Below are 16,530 nucleotides of genomic sequence, written 5' to 3' on the forward strand. Positions count from 1 at the left end.
ATATTCAGTCTGCTTTTTTTCATTTTACCCTTCTACCAATTGGTGCCCTTCTTTGCGAGGCATTGGAAAACCTCCCTGACTTTGTGCTTGAATATGTGCTTGAAATTCACTACTCAGCCGAAGGACCTTACAGATAATTGGGGTAGTCATTCAAAAATCATGTTAACCACTATTATTGCACACAGAGTGAGTCCATGCAACTTATTATGTGATTTGTTCAGCACGTTTACTCCTGAACTTATGTTGGCTTGCCATAACAAAGGGGTTTAAAGGGTTTAAAACCTCTTGAATTGTAATCTGACCCTTTTTTATTTATTTTTTTGCCTAAAATGACATACCCAAATCTAACTGCCTGTGGCTCAGTACCTGACGCAAGGATATGCATATTCTCGATACCATTTGAAAGGAAACACTTTGAAGTTTGTGGAAATGTGAAATTAATGTAGGAGAATATAACACATTAGATCTAGTAAAAGATAATGCAAAGAAAAAACATCGTTTTCAAAAATGTTTTTGTTCAATCTTCTTTGAAATGCAAGAGAAAGGCCAATATACAACTTAGGACTCCAGCCGCAATTTTGTTTTTGGCCACTAGATGGTAGATAGTAGAACATGCAGAGGTGCTATGGTGGCTCTGTCTGATGAGAACAGGAGTAACAGAAAACATACTCTGGGTGTGTATACAGTATGTATGGGCTGATAGAGGCTATGGGCTACAGCTCAGTGCATTTTGATCAGGCAGGCTGTAAAATGCTGAGTCACTACAGTGTGGGCTATGGGCTGGAGGGTGCGCCAGGAGGCTGATAAACCAGGAAGATGTCAGGAAGACTCAGGTCATGTGACAGAAAGTGAGTGAGGGGAAGTGACCATAGAGAATGATAGAGGACTCTTCATTGTATCTGTCCCATTATGACATCTGTGAGCGCATGGGCAGCGTGATTGAGGACATCTCCATTTTGAAGTAGTCAATTAAACAAACTCAAAGGGTGCACACAGCCACCTGAAGTGTGTTGTTTGAACAGATATAAAGCCAAGGTTGGCAATTTACTGCCACCTGCAGTTATGGAATGTTTACTCAAGTATAATGAATTGTCTGATCCCTTCTGATGACCTAGATGGAATTATGTGATCTGCCTTCCCACCCAGTTGAATACTTCAAAATGGGGAAAGGCCTCAATAGCACAGGCCAAGCTAAAACAAGCTTTTGGGCACTAGAGTTCTCTATTATTCTCTATGGAAGTGACACAGTTATAGGTAGAAATGTACTGATGTGAGATCTTGACCTTTGTACATATTCAGGTTCGTACATAGCATAGAACATGTTTCTATGCAAAACAGATATCGATTTGATTACTTGTGATAAAGATGTTATAAAGCAGTACGTTCCCACTGGGCACAGATGTTATTTCAACATGTAGTTTTCATTTACATTTGGTTGAGATGTCAATTAATGTGAAATCAACGTGAAATCAACAAAAAATGTCACCATGTCATTGGATTTAGGTTAAAAGTTGGGTGAAAAACAAATTCCCTTACACTGATGACTTTGCAAATCCAATCAGTTTTCCATGTTGATTCAACATCATCCGATAGATTTTTTGTTGTTGAAATGATGTGGAAACAACGCTGATGCAACCAGTTTTTGACCGGTGTGTTATCAGACAGTATTAAAAACAGGTTATTAGATATTATCCATTACCAGGTAGAAAACATAATCCAGTACAAGGTCAGGATGGAATCAGGTTGGGCGACATGTAGCCTAGGTTAAGAGCGATGGGCCAGTAACCGAAAGGTCGCTGGTTCGAATCCCCGTGGTGACTTGGTGAAAAATCTGTGGATGTGCCCTTGAGCAAGGTACTTAAACCTAATTGCTCCTATTGCTCTGGACAAGAGCATCTGCTAAATGACTAAAATGGGATCTATCCAGAAGTTCCTCTGTAAGAAAATAATTTGTACTGTCTACCAGCATTTTCAACCACATCATTGCGAGCAAAGAAAAACATTTGAATTAGTCTCTCTCCTCACCTTGATGCGGCTGACAGCCTCCTGGGCCTGCATCATGCGCACGTTCTTGGAGGGGGTCTTGTCAGACAGCAACTGGGTGGAGCCCAGGTAGTTAGCGGCAAAGATGATCCCATCGATCAGGTCCTCTGGGTCACATGGACCTGGGACTGGGAGGAGAGGAGTAGGAAGATTAAAATGCCATGATTTGCCATGGAATATATATACGGTTTGAATCTTAACATGTTCGTGAAGGCTTCAACTCTAAAGATGCAGAAATTAGAACAGTTGGTTTGATTGGGACATCGTAGTGAGAGACAGAAAGAGAGAGAGAGTGTGTGTGTATGTGTCACCAGAATGTCATTGTGCTTCACACAGAGCTAGAGAGACTAGAGACACAATGCTCCTACTGAGCTAAAGCACACAGAATGCATGAGTAAAGAGGGAAGGATAAAGAGTGTGGGTGGGTGGGTGTGTTTGTGAGATAGATAGATAGATAGATAGATAGATAGATAGATAGATAGATAGATAGATAGATAGATAGATAGATAGATAGATAGATAGATAGATAGATAGATGTGTATGTGTGAGAGAGAAATAGGAGAGAGAAAGACCGCACTGAAGCGTTTGACTGGTGCACTAGAGGCCCTTTCTCTGTCTCTAATTTTCCTTACCTCTCATTCAGCCCTCCAATGACATTTAAAAATGCTGATCTGGTACTAAATGTACGCCTGCACATCAGCATACCCCCACAGAGCTAAATCACCCAAGCATTTACTAGAGAGAACCGCTTCTCAAATATATTCTGCACTGGCAAAATGCGGCCCACTGAAGTAAAGCAGAGAGGGACGTAAAGACCAGGAGCCAGGAGCAAGTCTTACCTTCTACATAGGTAGGAAAGGAGGCCAGGCTTCTCCTGGACTGCAGGTGTAGAGGAGAAGACAGATAACACATTACTGACGGGTCACACAGGCATGGTCATTATAACACTGTCATAGCACTATCATGACACTGGTGAAAGACAGACAAACGTTGGTTGACACACTGGGCATTTGCCGGTCATGACATTTTGTTAGCCGGTTTATTGTCACGCAAATGACTGCCAGTCTCACGGTAATTACCCGTTAATTAACATAAACATGCTTACAATCTTCAGGCCTCTATGCGTACAAGCCGCTGATGCGCGCCTTTGGAGCATCTGCATTTTAAAAAGTCTAATAAATCCATTTAATATACACCATCACAATAAATCCATTATTTATTTTAGGCAGGCCTAAAGAAACATTATATGAAGAAAATGTATTTCAAAAGAACCGAATGTCAGTCGGCCTACTGTATGTTATCTGGCTATGCGCCATGCCCGTAGGCTAGTTCATTTAAGCAGACAAGATATCGAATCAGTCCTGTGCCATGATTTTATATTATATTATTGTAAGAATAATATAATTGAACTTAGCTGAAAAAAATAGAAAGGATGTTTTCCCATTGCGGAGTGAGTGCACATATGAAGTGGCTATGTTGCGAGCTTAAAAGTTAGCATTTGAAACAGGTCCTATATGCCCAGATTTAGAGTTATTTTGTCAATTTAGTTGTGAATGAAACAAACCTCAGAATGTCTTAGAAATCAAAACATGATGCAGCTATAGGCTATTGACTATTTGAAAAAGTCACAAAAAAAAGCTTTGCCTCTGGCTACACACCCTGTTCTCTCATCAAGTGATCATATTTTTACCCATCAGACTATTCTCAATTTAATTTCATCTTAAATTTGTTTAGAATGGCCCGTTATGAAATGGGTAGGAACAGGAACAGGGGCAAAATACATAGCATCCGTATGCACTCGAACAGCGAATGGCCCCTTTCCCCCAGTTAAATCATGCCGTGTATGCTACTCCGCCTTTATAGCAAAGCAGCTGAGAAATAAATATAGTAGCAGCTAGGATCCTCTTCTTTTTAGTGGCAACCACCAAAACTCTGCTTTCACACAGGATTGCATATATAATCCTCTGAAAATAATTTAACTTCACGCATCAAACGCTGTTTGAGAAGCATGCAGCCTCTCACTGCGCGACAGGTGATATTCCGCCCAACCCTTCTATGCCATGGGCTCGACAACCATATTCCTGCAGCTATCTAGGCTATTCAAAATCAAATACAAATTCACCATAATTGTAGGTTAACTTTGTAAGCCACCCTGCACAACAAACAGCATCGCCTAGGCCTATAAGTTCTCTCCCATATTCACGGATAGAACGTTTTGAGCGTAATTTAAGCCAACCAGTCCATCAAGTATGCATAATAATACAGTCCACATTCTAAGGTGATTACTAGAATATGTTGAATTTCAGAGTATAGGCTAGACCAGTTATGTACTAAAAACTCAGTTTTTTTGCCATGCTAATATGTGATAGACTATTAGGATATGTATTGTATATTGTATAATCATTATTTTAATTCTGTTTTTTGGGGGTGACTTGGGCTCATACAGTTGAAGTCGGAAGTTTACATACACCTTAGCCAAATACTTTTAAACTCAGTTTTTCACAATTCCTGACATTTAACCATAGTAAAAATTCCCTGTCTTAGGCCAGTTAGGATCACCAATTTCTTTTAAGAATATGAAATGTCAGAATAATAGAGGATAATTATTTATTTAAGCTTTAATTTCATTCATCACATTCCCGGTGGGTCAGAAGTTTACATACACTCAATTAGTATTTGGTAGCATTGCCTTTACATTGCTTAACTTGGGTCAAACATATTGGGTAGCCTTCCACAAGCTTCCCACAATAAGTTGGGTGAATTTTGGCCCATTCCTCCTGACAGTGCTGGTGTAACTGAGTCAGGTTTATAGGCCGCCTTGCTCGCACACACTTTTTCAGTTCTGCCCACACATTTTCTATAGGATTGAGGTCAGGGTTTTGTGATGGCCACTCCAATACCTTGACTTTGTTGTCCTTAAGCCATTTTGCCACAAATTTGGAAGTATGCTTGGGGTCATTGTCCATTTGGTAGACCCATTTGCGACCAAGCTTTAACTTCCTGATTGATGTTTTGAGATGTTGCTTCAACATATCCACATAATTTTCCTCCCTTGTGTTGCCATCTATTTTGTGAAGTGCACCAGTCCCTCCTACAGCAAAGCACCCCCACAACATGATGTTGCCACCCCCGTGCTTCACGGTTGGGATGGTGACTTCGGCTTGCAAGCATCCCCCTTTATCCTACAAACATAACGATGGTCATCATGGCCAAACAGTTATATTTTTGTTTCATCAGACCACAGGACAAAAAGTGTGATCTTTGTCCCCATGTGCAGTTGCAAACCGTAGTCTGGCTGTTTTATGGCGGTTTTGGAGCAGCGGCTTCTTCCTTGCTGAGCGGCCTTTCAGGTTATGTCGATATAGGACTTGTTTTACTGTGGATATAGATACTTTTGTACCTGTTTCCTCCAGCATCTCCACAAGGTCCTTTGCTGCTGTTCTGGGATTGATTTGCACTTTTTGCACCAAAGTACGTTCTCTAGGAGACAGAACGCGTCTCCTTCCTGAGCGGTATGACGGCTGCATGGTCCCATGGTTTTCATACTTGCGTACTATTGTTTGTTTCCCATGATGTCAAGCAAAGAGGCACTGAGTTTGAAGGTAGGCCTTGAAATACATCCACAGGTACACATCCAATTGACTCAAATGATGTCAATTAGCTTATCAGAAGCTTCTAAAGCCATGGCATCATTTTCTGGAATTTTCCAAGTTGTTTAAAGGCACAGTCAACTTAGTGTATGTAAACTCCTGACCGACTGGAATTTGAAGTGAAATAATCTGCCTGTAAACAATTGCTGGAAAAATTACTTATGTCATGCACAAAGTAGATGTCCTAATTGATTTGCCAAAACTATAGTTTGTTAACAAGAAATTTGTGGAGTGGTTGAAAAATGAGTTTTAATGACTCCAACCTAAGTGTATGTAAACGTCCGACTTCAACTACATTTCGACATATGCGTATGCATAAGCTCTAATATGCATTTGGTTGTTCTACACATTTCGTTGTGCTCGGCTCTGAAACAACATCCACAACGACCATGTTTTCCACTCAGTTGTTGAACTTCTTTCTTCAACTTGATCATCACAGTGAGGTCAAAATGTTTTACCTAATGGTGGGTTTTAAAAGCATGATAGTATTTTGATGATAAATTGACAAGGTAAAAATCTGTCATTCTGCCCCTGAACAAGCCAGTTAACCCACTGTTCCTATGCTGTCATTGTAAATAATAATTTGTTCTTCACTGACTTGCCTAGTTAAATAAAGGTTAAATAAAATTTAAAAAATAAGTGTTTGATGTTATTTTCCATTGATTTTCCCATTGGTCTCAGTGTGGTTAGAGGGACAATAAGAGCTCTGAGTGCCAGACCATTAGCGACCTGATGGTTGTTAGTGATTTGGGTACTACCAAAGCATGTCCAGAGTGCATAATAGGAGATTACCATGACTCAACGTTTATGTGGAATTTGACTGTGTTCATGACACGACTGCCGGTGTTGCGGTAATATGGTCACCGCAACGGTCCTATATGCAGTGACATTTTGATTTGTCACAATGCCTGGTAAGTATCATAACATGGACATATACATGCACACAAAAACACCTCTTTAGTGGAAAGCGGTGGAGACTCGAAGCTTTCACTCCCTTCAAGCATGGGTGTCCGGATTGAAGACTCCGCCCCCTGAGGAGAGGCCTGAGAGTCTGAACCTGGAGACTAGAGAGAGAGTGAGGAGAGGAAGAGAGAGAGAGATAGAGAGAAAGCTAATTTTACTTCCATCATTCAAACATAAAAACATAAAACAGAGCAGGGCCGTGGAAAGATTGGTCATATGGTATACAAGACCTTTCACTGAACCAAATCAACAAGGGTAACACCCACATTTGGTTCAAACTCAACAAAAGCACGGTCCTTAGTGACAATCATTTACATGTACTGTATGTGCAGTCTATGCTTCTCACTCAAATTCAGTTTTATGATAATTTCCAAAGAGAAACCAACCAGTTCCAAGCTGATGGAAATGTGCTTTCGTGTTGGGATTTTAATGCTAGAACAAGTTCTGAACCTGACTGTGTAGACCCTTAGGGTAATAAACATATACAGTATTTGGACATTTGGACAACCTGTATCAATGATTTCCTTTCGAGTACATATAGCCCAAACCTCCCTGACTTAAATTTGGCTTTGATAGCTGCCACAAAAACACATTTATGCAAAAGGAAAAGCATTCTAGTTGAAAACCTCAAAAGAGAAATGGTTAGATTCCGAGTGTAAACTCAAGGATATTTATCAAATAAAAAACATTACCAACCACAAGATTCAGCAAGAATATTGTGGTACATTTAAAGAATACAAACAAAACCTAAGATGTAAGAAACGGAAGCATTTTGAAAACTATGAAAACTAGTTCTGGGAGTAATGGAATGGCTTAAAAGGAGAACAGAAGAATGATCTAGGCAACATCTGGAAAGATCATTTTGAAAGTCTCTATGGAATAATATCATAAGAAGACCTTACTTTAAAACAAAGAGATATCCAATAAAAAATTCATTAAAAACAACCAGAACCCAATTGACTACCAAATTACACGAGCTGAACTTTCAAACATACAAGCCTTAAAACCTGGAAAGGCATGTGGCCCTGACAGCATCAGGAATGAAATGGTTAAACACAGTGCTCCTGAGCTGCAGGATGCCTAATTAAAACTATTCAACCAGGTTTTGGAGAGTGGCTGCTTCCCTGGTACTTTGGAACCAAGGGTTCAAAACCCCCATATAAAAAGCGACAAATTACATTGATATTTAGTCATTTAGCAGACGAATTAAACCCCAACAACCATTGAGAGCAATTGTAATGGCGTCTTTTGTAGGCACTTTACAGAGGGTTTACAGAGGCTCCGCCATGGCTCGTTGGGCAAAGCCTGTGAAGAAATTAATTGGGTTCTTGGAGGGTATTTGGATAAATGCAGAAAATAAGGTCTGTGATAAACACAGGATTAGGAGATTTTATACGTTTTTTTTCTATGAATAATCTTCATCAGTTTACATCACTTTTTGAGAATTTGAAAGCATTTATGTAATTGAAAAAAGTAAAAAGCTAACGATGTGCTTACATATAAAAATAAAACTACAGCGCATGCCTTTGATGTCACCAACGCTACGCAAAGCTTCACAGCTCAATCAAAATGTATATACAAGACATGGCTGGATAGCCGTGTAAAACAGCTCTGGGATATCGACAGCCAGAGACTGTCTGAACCCTTTACATTTACATTACATTTAAGTCATTTAGCAGACGCTCTTATCCAGAGCGACTTACAAATTGGTGCTTTCACCTTATGACATCCAGTGGAACAGCCACTTTACAATAGTGCATCTAGGTCTTTTAAGGGGGAGGGGTGAGAAGGATTACTTTATCCTATCCTAGGTATTCCTTAAAGAGGTGGGGTTTCAGGTGTCTCCGGAAGGTGGTGATTGACTCCGCTGTCCTGGCGTCGTGGGAATTGTGGGAATTGGCCTATATAGATAGGGATACATTCAAATGTTTCTTACAGAAGAAATATGAAAAGCAAATGCATGCACAAGCATGGACGCAATTAAAACAGTTTGGAGATTATGGGGAAATTATTAGACCAGGCACAACAGTCCATCTGACACAAGACTGAATCCAAACATTACACTATTGATCTAATGTGCATTTTACGTTTACTGTACTTTTTGCTATATTCGTGGTAAATGGCAACATAAGACAAAACAATTACAAGGGTTTGAGTGAGAGGACTAACTGGTGTCTCCAAGTGGCCACACTCCTCTCCAAAGTGTGCACAGTTCCTAAGTCATTTCAATGCACATTTATGACTCAAAGAAGAGTCTTCAACTAAAGGTGTTTTTTGATCTCTCCTAGCTGTGCCGTTGAGGAACTAGAGCAAAGCACACTTCTAGTTGTTTTGTTTGGAACACAACCCTGCATCTCCGCCATCACACAATTATTGTTGCTTGTTTACGCAACCCATAAAAACGGCTCATTATAAATCGCAATCTGTTCAATTGCCAACGTGACTAGCTTAAGTTATAAAAATATGATCTTACTGTAGGGCTTTTACAAGGTTTTCACAAGGTAATTCAGAGAAACAAATCATCATTTTTGATACACAGAGAAAGGATTCATTAGTGCATTCAGGTGCGTGTTCTTCACAATAGACAAACATAGGCTCCTTCTGTTCAGAACAAGCCAGGATATGATGTCATGTCATCTTGTAACTGTACATCAAACATAGTGCTAAAAAAGCGTTGACACTGTACATGACATGAGTTTTATGATATGGAAATGTGAAGTGCACATTTGGACGGGTGTTTGGCTTGCTTGTATGACATGTGGTGGTTCATTTCTTTACTATCAAATGAGGAGAGACAAACTTATCGCACAAGTCAGAGTCATACTTAAGCTAAATCTTTAACAGTGAGAGCTTTGCAATAGCAATGACTTGGCGACGAATCACCGTTTCTGATGATCCGTTGAGAGCGGCGAGACAAAAGTACAAAGGTCTTTTATAGATTACACCCCTTTCAACCTACATGACAAACAACAGATGTATAGAATGGGTCACAAGGTTAAGATGTGTATGAAAGATACCTATAATACATAGCAGACAGTATCTGCTGTGGCAACAGTTTTCATTGTATAGACCAGTGTCTGGTCCTCCGACTCCAAACTGGAACCATCTCTCCCTGGTACGGTATAGAACAGAAACATTAACTCATGCTCTGGAATGCTCTTTAGGTTTTATCACCCAAAATACATGGTAAATCTCCTGTCAGTATTATGTCCCAGAGGCCCATCCTCAGTAGAACACACACACAATAGTTAACAGAATACTCTATTCTGTTGAATAAAAAAAACATTTGATGCAATAAAAGCCTTATAACATAATCTTGCAATTTTGCCACCATAGACATCAAATGGGTGTTATTATAATCCTCAAAAACTCTGCTTTCAAAATACATTGAGTCCTCTTCATTTATAGCATTTTCCTCACTCCCCAATTAGTGGAAGTGATGGGGGAAACGTCTTGTCGGGTACAGTTCTCACGTGTATTATTATTATTATTATATGTATTATTATTATTGAAATTAACTATTTCATTATCCTCATTGCATTGTACTGTATTTACTGAAATGCTGTACCACTATACTGCTTTGGCAATATCTACAAATTGTATTTCATGCCAATAAAGCAATCTGAATATGAATGAAAGAGAGCGACAGCGAGAGGGGGGATAGAGAGCGGGGAGAGAAGGGGGAGAGAGGGATAGAGAGAGTTGGGGATACGGAGGAGGAGAAGAAGGAGGAGAAGGAAAAGAAGGGGAGAGAGAGATAGAGGGGTAGAGAGAGAGAGAGGGATTGAAATGGGGAAAGGAGGCGAGATGAAGAACGAGACAGAGAGGAAAAAATAAAGAAAGGGAAGGGAAACCAGAGGGGAAAAGAGTAGAATAAGATATATCATATAAACGCACTACATCTCATTCCAAAATAATATAAATTAATATAGAGCTGGTCCCCCTTTGCTGCTATAACAGTCTCCACTCTTCTGGGAGGGCTTTCAACTAAACTCAGCAAAAAAAGAAACTTCCCCTTTTCAGGATCCTGTCTTTCAAAGATAATCAGTAAAAATCCAAATAACTTCCCAGATCTTCATTGTAAAGGGTTTAAACACTGTTTCCCATGCTTGTTCAATGAACCATAAACAATTAATGAACATGGACCTGTGGAACGGTCGTTAAGACACTAACAGCTTACAGACGGTAGGCAATTAAGGTCACAGTTATGAAAACTTAGGACACTAAAGAAAGAGGCCTTTCTCCTGACTCTGAAAAACACCAAAAGAAAGATGCCCAGGGTCCCTGCTCATCTGTGCGAATGTGCCTTAGATATGATGCAAGGAGGCATGAGGACTGCAGATCAGGCCAGGGCAATAAATTGCAATGTCCGTACTGTGAGACGCCTAAGACAGTACTACAGGAGACAGGATGGACAGCTGATCATCCTCGCAGTGGCAGACCACATGTAACAACACCTGCACAGGATCGGTACATCCGAACATCACACCTGCGGGACAGGTACAGGATGGCAACAACAACTGCCTGAGTTACACCAGGAACGCACAATTCCTCCATCAGTGCTCAGACTGTCCGCAATAGGTTGTGAGAGGCTGGACTGAGGGCTTGTAGGCTTGTTGTAAGGCAGGTCCTAACCAGACATCACCGGCAACAACGTCGCCTATGGGCACAAACCCACCGTCGCTGGACCAGACAGGACTGGCAAAAAGTGCTCTTCACTGGCGAGTCGCGGTTTTGTCTCACCAGGGGCGATGGACGGATTCGCGTTTATCATCGAAGGAATGAGCGTAACACCAAGGCCTGTACTCTGGAGCGGGATCGATTTGGGGGTGGAGGGTCTGTTATGGTCTGGGGTGATGTGTCACAGCATCATCGGACTGAGCTTGTTGTCATTGCAGGCAATTTCAACGCTGTGCGTTACAGGGAAGACATCCTCCTCCCTCATGCGGTGCCATTCCTGCAGGCTCATCCTGACATGACCCTCCAGCATGACAATGCCACCAGCCATACTGCTCGTTCTGTGCGTGATTTCATGCAAGACAGGAATGTCAGTGTTCTGCCATGGCCAGTAAAGAGCCCGGATCTCAATCCCATTGAGCAAGTCTGGGACCTGTTGGATCGGAGGGTGAGGGCTAGGTCCATTCCCCCCAGAAATGTCCGGGAACTTGCAGGTGCCTTAGTGAAAGAGTGGGGTAACATCTCACAGCAAGAACTGGCAAATCTGGTGCAGTCCACGAGGAGGAGATACACTGCAGTACTTAATGCAGCTGGTGGCCACACCAGATACTGAATGTTATTTTTTATTTTGACCCCCCCACCCCCTTTGTTCAGGGACACATTATTCAATTTCTGTTAGTCGCATATCTGTGGAACATGTTCCGTTTATGTCTCAGTTGTTGAATCTTGTTATGTTCATAGAAATATTTACACATGTTAAGTTTGTTGAAAATAAACACAGTTGACAGTGAGAGGACATTTCTTTTTTTCTGAGTTTAGATGTTGGAACATTGCTGCGAGGTCTTGCTTCCATTCAGCCACAAGAGCATTAGTGAGGTCGGGCACTGATGCTGGGTGATCAGGCCTGGTTCGAAGTCGGCGGTCCAATTTATCCTAAAGGTGTTCGATGGGGTTGAGGTCAGGGTTCTGTGAAGGTCAGTAAAGTTCTTCCACACATCATTATCTTGTCCCTGGAAGCTCGTAGAAATGCAATTAGCAGAATGGATATTCCAATTCAAAGCAATGACCACATCGGCGGCCATATTGGATGCACTATTTGGAACGCTCGATGAATTGAAGCTTATCATTCCATAGAAATTAATATAGCACTAATCTATGGCCTGTCTATTGATTCTCTATCTATGTGGGCGCTCCTATCCATCGATGCTCCATTGCCCAATGCCCATAGTTCCAGTAGCTACTTCTCTGCACAGAAAACACACCTAGGTTGACTCATAAATATTCTTCAACAATATTCAGTGATGTTTCATTCATACAGCTCACCTGTCATACATTTTAGACATTAAGAGAAATTGAAGGGAAAACTATTCCCAAAATGAAAACTGGCCCGAATCCACAGTCCATAGAAAAATAAGTCCTGGTCCAACACCTAACAACATAGGAGGAATGTTTGGTATAAATCCACCAAAACTACACTAATGTTCACTCCAAACAAACCTGGCTTCCATGGTTTTCATGCAGACGGTCTACCAGGAAATCCCAGAAGTTCTCCATACTTTTGAGCCTGAACAACGGTCAAACTATGACGCAGACTGTCCTTAACTTACACACACAGACAGACACTACCTAGTGGCTACAGAACCTGAATGAGGTAAAATAGCTAACCTTCTCTCAAGGTACTGTGGTGGTAATGTATCTACAGTCTCTGGTGGCTTGGTACCGAGTCTGAGCTCTGCTCTACTCCTGTTTCACAAGCTATCAGAATTCACAATGGACTTGTCAGAAAGGCACAGGGGTGTGTGTGTGTCTGTGTGTTTGTGTATAGACAGAGGCCTGCAGTGGATGAAAACAGGCTCTCTTCAATGTTATCGGAAACCCTCTGAATTATTCACTCTCTCTCTCTCCCTCTCTCTCTCTCTCTCTCTCTCTCTCTCTCTCTCTCTCTCTCTCTCTCATCTACACTAAATAAATAATCCTGGGGAAGGCAAAAATAACATGTTCTTCTGATGAACGGGAAACTGCCAGAAAGGAGAAGTAAATGACACTATAGTACAGTACGCATAAGGTCATTATAGCACAGTCTTAACCCACCTCTCTTTCTCTCTCTCTCTGATATATTTAAGGGGCTTTATTGGCATGGAAAACATATGCTTAAATTGCCAAATTAAGTGAAATAGATTATAAACAAAAGTGAAATTAACAATAAAAAATGTACAGTAAACATTATACTCACAAAAGTTCCAAAAGAATAAAGAAATTTCAAATGTCATTTATGTCTATATACAGTGTTGTAATTAAAGTACAAAAGGGAAAATAAATAAACATAGGTTGTATTTACAATGGTATTGTTCTTCACTGGTTGCGCTTTTCTTGTGGCAACAGGTCAAATCTCGCTGCTGTGACTGCACACTGTGATATTCTACCTAAAATTGGATTTATTTTCGAATTCTTTGTGGGTTTGTGTAATCTGAGGGAAATATGTGTCTCTAATATGGACATACATTTGGCAGGAGGTTAGGAAGTGCAGCTCAGTTTCCACCTAATTTTGTAGGGCAGTGTGCACATAGCCTGTCTTCTCTTGAGAGCCATGTCTGCCTACGGCGGCCTTTCTCAATGGCAAGGCTATGCTCTTTGAGTCTGTACATAGTCAAAGATTTCCTTGATTTTGGGTCAGTCACAGTGGTCTGATATTCTGCCATTGTGTACTCTCTGTTTAGGGCCAAATAGCATTTTAGTTTGCTCAGATGTTTTGTAAATTCTTTCCAATGTGTCAAGTATTGGGTCTAATTGTGTTGCTGTCTTGGGGCTCTATGGGGTCTGTTTGTTGTTGTGAACAGAGCCCCAGGGCCAGCTTGCTTAAGGACCTCTACTCCAGGTTAATTTCTCTGTAGGTGATGGCTTTGTTATGGAAGGTTTGGGAATCGCTTCCTTTTAGGTGGTTGTAGAATTTAACGGCTCTTTTCTGGATTTTGATCATTAGCGGGTATCGGCCTAATTCTGCTGTGCATGCATTATTTGGTGTTTTACGTTGTACACAGAGTATATTTTTGCAGAATTCTGCATGCAGAGTCTCAATTTGGTGTTGGTCCCATTTAGTGAATTCTTGGTTGGTGAGCGGACCCCAGACGTCAAGTATTTTTAGCCAGATCCTAATTGGTATGTCAAATGTTATGTTCCTTTTGATGGCATAGAAGGCCCTTCTTGCCTTGTCTTACCTGTGGCGCTGATGTTTAGACCGTGGTATGTATATTTTTTGTGTGCTCTGGGGCAACGGTGTCGAGATGGAATTTGTATTCATGGTTCTGGCAACTGCACCTTTTTTGGAACACCATTATTTATGTCTTATTGAGATTTACTGTCATGGCCCAGGTCTGGCAGAATCTGTGCAGAAGATCTAGGTGCTGCAATTGAATCGAAAGCTTGTTCTAAATCAACAAAGCATGAGAAGCATTTGTTTGTTAGTTAATTAGGGTGTGCAGGGTGAATACGTGGTCTGTCGTACAGATGTGAGGATGATGTTAAAGAGTTTACGTATAGCCAATTGGAATTTGTGGTCTGTATATTTTATAATTTCATTTAGGATACCATCAACCCAACAGGCTTTTTTGGGTTATGGGTTTGTATTGTGTCCTATAGTTCATTCAGTGTAATTGGTGAATACAGTGGAGTCTCTCTCACTCACTCACTCACTCACTTACTCACTCACTCACTCACTCACTCACTCACTCACTCACTCACTCACTCACTCACTCACTCACTCACTCACTCACTCACTCACTCACTCACTCACAATAACAACGTTAGTACCAGCAGCAATTCCATGAGAGCTGGTGGTTGGCTCTAAACCAGATGTACATTGTGCTGTCTGAAATTAATCAAAGACAAACAGAGCTAATTAATGAGTCTCAACAACAGGACAGACAGTAATCTAGCAGGGCTCTGTTTGTTAAATGTAGTGTGTGTGTGTGTGTGTGTGTGTGTGCGTGTGTGCGCGCATGTGATAAACCACTATGCTGATGGCTTTGACCTTCTCAGGGGATGCGTGTGATCTGATACAATGGCATCAACTCCTCACATCTCTAGTGACTAAAAGTCAACAAACATTACCTCAGCTCACCGCTCATGCGGGAACACCTTTTGGATAATATGATAAGCTTGAATGTGTTTGTGTGTGTGTTGCGTGACTCTACTAAAACCCAAATGACTGCCTGCTCCCAGACATGAGTCCGTTGTTGTCTCCAGAGGTCTGAGTGAGTACAAAGAATCTCGCTCCATCATTCCTTCCCCTTTTGAAGAGGAACAGTCTTTTATACTCGGAGGGGATTTCTCAGGCTAGCGTGACAGTAGTAAAGTGCCCATCCATCCACTAGTCACTCTCATCACTACTATGCCCCCTGGGTAGTTATACAGAAGAGTAAGAGCTCCAGTGGTGTAAACCCCCCACCCCCCTCTCCCCACCACCTCAACCCACCAACCTTCCATTACCAGCCCCCGTCCCCGACCGTGCATGAAGGCAGTCCCCTCCTATACTCCATGTTCACCCACGACTGTGTGGCCAAGCACAACTCCAACACCATCATTAAGTTTGCTGACGACACAACAGTGGTAGGCCTAATCACCGACAACGATGAGACAGCCTATAGCGAGGAGGTCAGAGAGCTGGCAGTGTGGTGCAAGAACAACAACCTCTCCCTCAATGTGAATAAGACAAAGGAGCTGATCGTGGACTATAGGAAAAGAAGGGCCGGATATGCCCCCTTTAACATCGACGGGGCTGAAGTGGAGAAGGGTCGAGAGTTTCAAGTTCATTGGTGTCAACATCACCAACAAACTATCATGGTCCAAACACACCAAGACAGTTGTGAAAGGGCACGACAACACCTTTTTTCCCCTCAGGAGAATGAAAAGATTTGGCATGGGTCATCAGATCCTCAAAAGGTTATACAACTGCACCATGGAGAGCATCCTGACCGGTTGCATCACCACCTGTTATGGCAACTGCTCGCATCTGACCATAAGGCACTACAGAGGGTAGTGCGTATGGCCCAGGGGTGGCAGATAGCCTAGTGGTTAGAGTGTTGGGCCAATAACCGAAAGGTTGCTGGATTGAATCCCCGAGCTGACAAGGTAAAAATCTGTCGCTCTGCTCCTGAGCAAGGCAGTTAACCCACTGTTCCCCGGGTAGCGAAGACATGGA

At 41.6% G+C, this 16,530-nt stretch overlaps 1 protein-coding gene across 1 annotated transcript in view; it reads right to left on the bottom strand.

Moving 5' to 3' along the window:
* The window catches only part of apba1a (amyloid beta (A4) precursor protein-binding, family A, member 1a), a 105,015-nt gene that overhangs the window by 12,922 nt on the left and 75,563 nt on the right, over positions 1-16,530 (bottom strand). Inside the window, 3 exon segments of the mRNA XM_029638486.2 lie at positions 2,026-2,171; positions 2,883-2,922; positions 6,647-6,757. Of these exon segments, the coding sequence (XP_029494346.2) occupies positions 2,026-2,171; positions 2,883-2,922; positions 6,647-6,757 (297 nt within the window).

Source organism: Oncorhynchus nerka, linkage group LG27 (assembly GCF_034236695.1).
Source record: "Oncorhynchus nerka isolate Pitt River linkage group LG27, Oner_Uvic_2.0, whole genome shotgun sequence".
In the NCBI taxonomy this organism is placed as follows: domain Eukaryota; kingdom Metazoa; phylum Chordata; class Actinopteri; order Salmoniformes; family Salmonidae; genus Oncorhynchus; species Oncorhynchus nerka.